The sequence below is a fragment of the Micropterus dolomieu genome, linkage group LG01, assembly GCF_021292245.1.
Source record: "Micropterus dolomieu isolate WLL.071019.BEF.003 ecotype Adirondacks linkage group LG01, ASM2129224v1, whole genome shotgun sequence".
In the NCBI taxonomy this organism is placed as follows: domain Eukaryota; kingdom Metazoa; phylum Chordata; class Actinopteri; order Centrarchiformes; family Centrarchidae; genus Micropterus; species Micropterus dolomieu.
The window spans coordinates 1,763,184-1,772,228 of NC_060150.1; the positions used below are offsets into that span (position 1 = coordinate 1,763,184).

Here is a 9,045-nt window from a genome sequence, read left to right on the forward strand (position 1 = left end):
CAGGTCCGTTCATCGTGTCCTCCGAGAGGCTGAAACTCGCATTTCAACCAGAGATGAGAGTCGCATCCATGCTAACTGTTACCGGGACTGTGTGCTCCTTTCAGGTTCCTGTTTCTCGGAGTGGTTCACCGCCTACGTCCACCACGTCGTCTCGGGAGACTATCCAATCATCAGAGACCAGATCTTCAGGTAACACACCTGCACACCAACAGTTTATTTCTTATTTATTTTTAATTAATTTATATTTAAAATTTTTATTTGTAATTTATTTAATTTATTTTTATTTTTACATTTTTATTTAATTTATTTCTTTATTTTTAATTTTTAATTAATTATTTCTTTATTTTTTTAGTTATTTTTAATTTCTTTATATTTAAAAATTTTATTTATTTGTAATTTATTTAATTATTTTATTTTTACATTTTTATTTATTTTATTTAATTTATTTATATTTTTACATTTTTATTAATTTATTTGTAATTTATTTAATTTATTTATATTTTTACATTTTTATTAATTTATTTGTAATTTATTTATTTGAGCTTCCTGTTTCGTCTTTTCGTTGCGCTTGTGTCTGCAGGTACGTGCACGATAAGGGCTGCGTGTCGACCACCGGCGACATCACCGTCTCCGTTTCCACCGCCTTCCTGCCAGAGCTTTCCTCCGTCCATCCGCCGCACTTCTTCTTCACCTACCGCATCAGGTACCCGCCTCGCCGTCCCTCGCCTCGCCTCTCCGGTCGCGTGTCGCTGCCGTGTTTTAACCAGCGTGTGTTTGCAGGATAGAGATGTCGAGCGGCGCGCCGCCCGAAGCCGCCTGTCAGCTCGACAGCCGCTACTGGAAAATCACCACCTCCGACGGCAACGTGGAGGAGGTTCAGGGCCCCGGCGTGGTCGGTACGCTGCTCGCATCACACGCAGCCAGCTGTTTATTTTTGATAACCCTGTTTATGTTTGAAATTCCTCACCTGTGAGACAAAGAGAGGCTGATCGTGACTGTCTGTGTGCGCAGGAGAGTTTCCCGTCATGACGCCGGGGAAAGTCCACGAGTACGCGAGCTGCACCACCTTCTCCACGCCGTCAGAGTACATGGAGGGCCACTACACCTTCCACCGGCTGGGTAACGTCCGCTCACTGCAGTAAACTCTGTCTCTGCGCTGCGGCTGGTCTCATGTTTGTTTCTCTCGTAGCCAACAAAGAGGAAGTTTTCCACGTGGCCATCCCTCGCTTCCACATGGTGTGCCCGCCCTTCAGAGAGCCGCCGGGCCGAACGGTAAGCGATTATCACACGACGTCCCGCCAACTGGTTAAGATTGTTCGGAGCTCTTTTAATAAACTGCTCCCGTGACACCGTCCAGATGAAGGTTCATCTCAGCTTATTATAATCTGGAGTTTTGATTTCCATGAGCTGAAATCATCAAAATGGGGGAAAAAAAGGCCTGAAATATTTGACTTAATGTGGAACGAGTGCAGAATTTATGAAAGATTCACTGTCTGGACTAAATTACGGGAGATGCGTCTGTAAAGAGCGCAAAATATTAAAAAATGTAGTTTTAACATCTTATTTCACATGTTGTTGGTTTTTTTCAGTCATTAATTTTTTAAATTATTCCAGAACACACAAAATAAACGTTTGACGGCTGCTCCGTATTTTTAATATTTTTATTCCCGTCTGAATGAATAAATCAGAACTTTGCTCCCAAAAAGACGCCGAGCTTTAAACAGACTTTATATTTACTGCACTTAAGTACAAATTAGAGGTATTTGTACTTTACTTGAGTATCTTCTGTTCACGCCACTGTCCACTTCCTCTCGGAGGGAGATATTCACTTTGTACTTCACCACATCAGTACTTTTACTGCGGCAAATACTTCCTAAAAACCAGGTCGCTCCTCTTCAGCTCAGACTGGTAATTAAAAAATAAATTCTTACTCCTGCAGCAGAAGGCGTCGACCAGTTACACGCCTCGCCTCGACGACCACGACGATGACGGCGAGTTCTGCGACGGAGACGGCGACGACTTCGGCGACCTGAGAGGAATCAACATGGCCGCCTTGGAGGGAGCGTGGTGCCCGCGACACATCTGACCTCACGGCCGCCACCTGCTGCGGCGTCGCCCGGGGAAACCAGACGGACTGTCAGCCATTCAGGTCCGACGACACTAAAGCCTCCTCATGGCCTGACTGACTGACGGACAGCAGGGGATTCTGGGACATGTAGTACCTCACAGGGGACAGGAGGTTGTGGACGAGGTGTTATTAAAAAGATGTGCTACTCTTTCTTGTTACGATGTGAAACAGTTTAAATAAGCTCGGACCGACGGGACGATGACCTCGTGGGTTTGGACACAAGATGGCCGCCGCCGGTTGCTGCAACTTCCTTTCTAGACTTTGTGGGCCAATCAGGAGCGAGCCGGAGCTTTTTATAAGACGCTCCTGGTGTGAATGTTGATCTGATGTTTAAGGTTTGGTGCGGTTCCTCCGTCAGAAGGTTCTTCAAAGGTTCTTTCCCACAGCAGGAACCCGGGGGGGGGGCGGGTTTCATCCTCCAAGCGCCCAGCCGCCAGAATCCAGACAACACGAGAGACGACTTGATGACAAAATGGCGTCAGAGTTGCCTTAAAGCCCTTGGCGGCAGATTGTGGGTTTGAAGCCCCAGGTTTCGCCTTTCAGGCTACATGCAGCCTGGCCCGACTCGGGTTGTGTTGGCTGCGTGCAGCCTGAGAAGACACGCTCAGCACTAAGATAAACGCTTTCACCTCCTGGATCGACGATGTTAGCCACGCTAGCGGCTAATCTGTAATGTCTCGACGAGGATTTAGATAAAATTCACACACACTGGACTGATGAGGTTAATGTGGCGCTCTACTACGATTTAGAGCTACTTGTACTTCACGGTACTTCATACTACTTCTCTACGTTTGACGGCCTCGGAGACTTTGCAGATCCGACTTTTCGTCTGGCGCCACCGTGAGGACAAAGTTTGACCTAACCGCTAATTAGCAAATGTCAGCACGCTAGAAACGCTAAACTAAGATGGTGAACGTTAGCTTACGCTATCACTGCTGTACTCCTGGTTGATGCGATCGTGACGTCACAGCAGCTCGACCAATCATGACCGACGGCCACTGAAACGCCGGAGCTCGTCCGATGTGTTGCTTTCAGTTCCTGCGGTGGGAAAGGCTTTAAAGACGAGGTGTTCCTCATGTAATCCCTGATTAATCATGTTTTTTGTTTGCTGATGGCGGGCGGCGTGCGACCATGTAGTAGAAAGCTTGTTTTTAGTTTGTGCAGAAGAAGAAGAGGGGGCTGTCGGCGTTTTGTGCTCGGTGCTTCACATTGTTAATCGCATAAAGCAGATTTTCTTTCTTCTCTCTCTGTTGGACGGACGTGTCGTCGCTCTCTGATGTGATTGGTGGGTTTGTTTTGTATGTTTGGCTAAATAAACAACAAATGTTCATCGCTGCAGAGTCGACGTTTACTGTCGGTAATGTACTGCAGTTTTGAGGTACTTTATTGTACTTGATTTATTTGACAGCAGATTGAGGCTGCTGCGCATCTTAAAATGAGCTCCACCTTAAAATAATATAGATTTATTATTCAGCATCATGAGTACTTTTGGTATTTAAAGTATATTTTGATGCTGATACTTTTACACACGACAGGAAACACTTTTTAGAGATAATCTAATCGTTTTTTTTCCCACTTATTTCCACTCAGTTATGTAGGACGGAGTCAAAAGCAAACATTTATACAGGAAAAAAGCTCAATAAATAAACATCATCCTATTAAATGCACCAAAAATACATAAAAAAATTGTTAATTAAATTGACATCTTTTAAGTTGCTTCTTTATTTATTCACATTTGTATTAATTACCTTATTTATTTTAATTACCTGTATAATCTTTAACTTTATTTATGAATTAGTTGTTTTTAAAATGTTTTTATTTATGCCTGTATTATTCTTCCTTTGCATTTTCTATCCTATTTATTTATATAAATGTTTTATTTAAAGAAGCAACTTAAAAGAGAAGAATTTATCTCATTGTATAATTTAATGCCTACATTTATTTTTTTTATGTATTTTTGGTGCATGTTTGTTTCTTTGTCCTCCATATGGACGAAACATCGTATAAACTAGTTATTTCTAACCATTTATACACTGATTTGTTTCAATAAGTTAATCACTAATAATATGTTCTTTTTTTTATCAAGTATTGACTCTTCACGTAGATGCATGGAACCTTTTGAGGCACGTGTATCATCTGATGCCCTAAACCCAACAGGAAGTCTGCCATTTTGATGTAAAAGTGCCATTTTGGACTTTTTTTTTGGTCGTTTACAGCCTCCGTACTTTAACCAACTCCTCCTGCAGAATTAATCCAATATACTTCAAATATTTGCTGACCAATCTAAAGGCATTGATGATGAAAGCTTGTGCTATCTGTGTGTTTTCGTCAAAGGGCTTGACCGTGGCGTGGCGCAAAAAATGTACGAGCGGCCGCGTCGAACGCTTCAATTTAAATTGAATTACTGCTAATGTTTCTTGTGTTTATTGTTGTCGCCGTAACTTTTTTTATGCCGCTGTCTTGGCCAGGTCGCCCTTCTGAAAGAGTTGAAATAAAAAATGAATAAATAGATTGTTAGTTTAAGAAAAGTTCAGTTTGGGGTCCCGTAAGACAATAAAACCTCCTCACGACAATAATGAGAGCTCATTAGAAAACCACTTTATTAAGACGTTTGGTCTCGTTTAGGTCGACTTTACAAACCTGGACCTGATCATGTGAAACTGAAAACGGTGCTTTCTAACTGTAAACAAGCTGTCATCACCAGTAACATGTAAACAACAGGAGTCCTTCAGTCCTCCTCATCATCATCCTCCTCCTCCTCCTCTTCCACTATCACCCTCCCTCTCCTCCTCCTCTTCCTCCCTCTCGTCTCCTTCCTGTCCTCAATCTCCTCCTCCTCCTCGTTCTCCTCCTCCTCGCCCTCCCCTGCTCCTCCTCCTCCTCCCCCCTCCTCCCCCTGCTCCCGGGCGTTGCAGCGGCTGCAGTGCCTCCTGAAGCCTCCCAGGAAGTGGGACCTGAAGCAGCAGAAGGGGCAGGCGTAGCGTCCGGGCCGGTGAGCCGCACGGACGTGCTGCTGCAGCCGGCTGGGCAGGAAGAAGGAGCGCTTGCATTCCTTGCAGCTGTACGGACGCTCGACGTCGTGGCTGCGCACCACGTGACTGATGGCAAAACCTGCAAGATCAAGGGCAGGGAGAATCTGACCCACAGGTACACCTTTAAAGTGATGAACACTTTGATCAATAAATATAATCCAACAATACTGAGAGATCATATATATATATATATATATATATATATATATATATATATATATATTAGTACTCTGAATCAGGCCGTTCTGCAACTAATGAGTACTTGTACTCGTGGTATTTAAAGTATATCTTGATGCTGATACTTTTACTCACGATAGGAAACACTTTTTAATGATAATCTGACCCGTTTTTTCAGGGTTTATGTTCAGTTTTTTGGAAGAAAAACTGTTTGGATTCAGACAAAACGTCGTACAAACTACTTTTATCTGGCCGTCCACACAGCAGCAGGGTTGGGAGGTCTGATATCAGAGGTGGAAATTTAATGCAGTACTGTATTTAGTACACATTGGATACTTTTCTCATGCCACTTTCTACTCAACTGTATCTCATGTACATCTTGTACTCGAAAATTAATCAGCAACTATTTCGATCTAAGGCTGCACAATAAAACTCTAACAATAATTATCGCAATATAATTTTTTCCAATAACAATATAATAAATGTTCATTATATATTCAATCATTTCATTCACTTTAATCATCGCAGATTTTTTATTAAGATGTTTATTTTGTTGAAAATAGATTTTCTCACAATTGTTTTGAATGTTCTGCCTCAGATTTGTGAAGTGCGTAAAGTTTAAACCCCAACTAACCATCAGGTTTCCTCAACTTTCACTCGGGAGCAAAAATCTGCCTGTAAACTCAAAATAAATAATAGATTTGATATTTATCCTGATAATTATCGATATCGGAAGACATGAAACTTTTGATCGTGGTGACATTTTTGTATCGTCCAGCCCTACTTTGATCGTTTAAATAATTTTTCATATAAAACTTTTAATTGTTGCAGCTTGATGAATGTGAAGCTTTGATCTATGACCCAGCTGTCTGCGGTTCAGTTGCATTGTGGGTAATGTAGGCAGGAGAGTGTGTGAAATAATAAAGAAGCTATTTGGTTCTTGACAGAGTGATCGGTGCAGAACTCTGAAGGCTTTTAAAGTTTACATTGTTTTTTATTATTGATTTGTTGTTGTTTTAATCACCGACGTTCCTTTAATGTCTGAAGACGCATGAACGGACGCCACTGAAAGGAATCCTGAAGAGCGGCCTGCATCAGAAAGACAAACAGCAGCGTCGCTACCTTTCAGTTTGGTCTTCCAGCCACAGATCAGACAGACGAAGCGGTTGGAGGTGAAACGGACCACTTTGGCCGTGGCCTCCATCTCCTCCCTCAGCAGCTCTCCGCTCAGCCCGGCCGCCGCCTCCTCCTCCTCAGCCGCCGCCGCCGCCCCGCCGCCCTGCGCCTGTTTGAGGACAGCCGTGTCCCGGCGGACGGCCTGCGAGGCGTACGCTTTGGGGATGTCGTGCTTCCTCACCACGTGGTTGATGCCCAGACCTTTCAGCTTGGTCTTCCAGCCGCAGATGAGGCAGCAGTAACCGGCGCCGTCGAACATCAGCACGCTTTCACCGCCTTCGCTGTCTGCTTTGGCCGACTCCGGCCTCTGGGAGGCGCCAACTTCACCACGCCCCTCCTCTTCCTCCTCCTCCTCAGCCTCACTGTTCCTCTTTCTTTTGAGAGCGTCCTTCCCTTCCTCCTTCTCCCCCTCCTCCCCTTCCTCTCCCGTCTTCTCCGCCCCCTCCTCCGCCTCTCCTCCTCCCCTTCCTCTCCCGTCTTCTCCTCCTCCCCTTCCTCTCCCGTCTTCTCCTCCTCCCCTTCCTCTCCCGTCTTCTCCGCCCCCTCCTCCGCTGTCTCCTCCTCCCCTTCCTCTCCCGTCTTCTCCTCCTCCCCTTCCTCCCCCGTCTTCTCCTCCTCCTCCTCCTCCCCTTCCTCTCCCGTCTTCTCCTCCCCCTCCTCCCCCCCTCCCCCCTCCCTCTCGTCCATGCAGTGTTTGGAGATGATGTGTTTGTACAGCTTGGTGAAGTCCCGGCAGGTGAAGAAGCAGTCGGAGCAGTGGAACAGCCGGGCGGTGCTCTGGTACAGCACGATGTTTCCGAGGCGACCCACCGCCACGTCGTCCAGGCAGGACGGGTGAGACGCCGCCGTGTGGGACAGCTGGTGGGCGTGGCTCTTGGAGAAATGGCCGCAGAAGGGACACTGCAGGTGAGCCGCGACGCCGCCGCCCGCTTCACCGCGAGTTTGTTTGATGACAGACATGGCTGCTCCTACAGAGGCTGGACAGAGATCGATAAAGTTAATTCAAACACAGTCAGAAACTTTAACAGACAAACCATCACTTCACAACCAAGAGACTCAAATTACTATCAAGACAAAGAATTTAGAGATGAAGTCAACTACTGATCATTTTAATCGTAGTTTTTCAAGCAAATCTGGCAGAAATTCAGTTTCCGGTTTCCTAAATGTGAATATTGTTTTTTTTTCGGGTTTTGGACAAAATAAGACGTTTCACTGACCAGAACAACAGTTGGCAGATTAATCAAGAGTGAAAACAGTTATGAAATAAACTTTCTTTCTGGTGTTCGGTGGTAACTTTGTGACCTCAGTACCGTACGTTCTCAAATAGTGGCCGGGGCCTTTAATTAGCTGAGCTGCAGGAGAAACCAGGCTTCTATTAGAGACTGCCTTTGATTCATGGTGCGTTCAATTTAACACGGGAAGTCGCAGTTTCCGAGTTGATAATTTGCATTGAAACGCCGCCATCAGTCGGATTCCTAACTCCGAAAGTCGGGAGGACCTCGCCAACCCTGACCTCAAAATCCAAGATGGCTGCTCTGAGCATCAACAGTAGTGGAAGCTGAGTCTCATTAAATACAGCCCTGTCCAACTCGTAGCTGCGGCGTTTGTATGTGCAAAATACCGCCCGATGCGTCCTTATCAGCACTGGAACGCCGTCCCCTCGGCTGTGACGTCATTTCCAGCTCCGACTTCCGAGGTGAATGGAACGCACCATTAGATCACATCAGTACGAAGCTCCCGTTAGAGAATCATTTCCTAACGAGGCTTTTATTGTGAAACATTTGCAGGATGTGCGGGATTAAATGACGATGAAGCACAAAGTATCAGAATATTTGACTGATGAATATAAAGATAAATTTATTTGAAAGCATATTGTTCTGAAACGGTGTTGCAGAGGTGGCTGACAGTAATTTAACTTGTCCTCATGTAAATTTACACGTGTGAGCATCTTAATTTGAAGTGCGAGTCGTCACGTAAACATTCTAACATCTGATAACGACCATCAGGTTCATCATCCTCACCATCATCATCATCGTTCTCCTCCTCCTCATCATCAAGAACAACAAGTTCATTGTTAAATAGCTCCTCTTCGTCTTCCTCCGCCTCCTGGGCCGCCTGGCACCAGTTCTCCCAGCTCTGCTGTCGGAGCCGGGTCAGGGCCTCCCGCCCGGCGGCGCAGGGCTGCCCCTCCCTGAAGCAGAGGATGAGGTCGTCCTCGCTCCCGTCACTTTTCACGGACAGTCCGCACGCTTTGAACGACTCTCTGATCATGTCCTTGTCCAGCTTGTCCCAGGCTGCGACCACCCAGTCCACCAGCAGGCGGCGTGCGGGGGCTTTCAGGTTCCCACCGGCGGCGTAGTCCTTATCGGCGTCCCCGGCCGCCCACCGATCGTAGGCGTCGTGCAGACTTTGCTTGAAGGGCTGGTTCCACATCACATCGGGGGCTTGGACGTATTTAGTGCCGCCTCCCGGGATCTCCGCTGTCGTGATGTTGTAGCCGCGTTTCAGTTCAGCTTTAGTAGCGGCTCCGAT

At 45.8% G+C, this 9,045-nt stretch overlaps 2 protein-coding genes across 3 annotated transcripts in view; both read left to right on the top strand.

Moving 5' to 3' along the window:
* The window catches only part of fbxo3 (F-box protein 3), a 9,055-nt gene extending 5,587 nt beyond the window's left edge, over positions 1–3,468 (top strand). The window contains exon 12 of one of the 2 annotated variants that reach the window (XM_046050864.1): positions 1,940–3,468. In XM_046050864.1, the coding sequence (XP_045906820.1) occupies positions 1,940–2,086 (147 nt within the window). In that variant the 3' untranslated portion in view covers positions 2,087–3,468. The remainder of the gene's footprint in view (positions 1–1,939) is intronic. The other variant, XM_046050872.1, reaches the window with a different exon arrangement.
* LOC123972374 (mucin-5AC-like) lies at positions 35–798 on the top strand. Its single transcript, XM_046051854.1, has 3 exons — positions 35–189; positions 581–703; positions 781–798. The coding sequence occupies exons 1-3, from the start codon at positions 54–56 to the stop codon at positions 783–785; spliced, it is 264 nt and encodes an 87-aa protein (XP_045907810.1). The 5' UTR covers positions 35–53; the 3' UTR covers positions 786–798.
* Positions 3,469–9,045: the final 5,577 nt, after the last annotated feature.

Coding starts and splice junctions, on each gene's coding strand:
- LOC123972374 (XM_046051854.1), top strand. CDS start 54: ATGAGAGTCGCATCCATGCTAACTGTTACCGGGACTGTGTGCTCCTTT. Junction 190..580: donor ATCAGAGACCAGATCTTCAG/GTAACACACCTG, acceptor TTGTGTCTGCAG/GTACGTGCACGATAAGGGCT.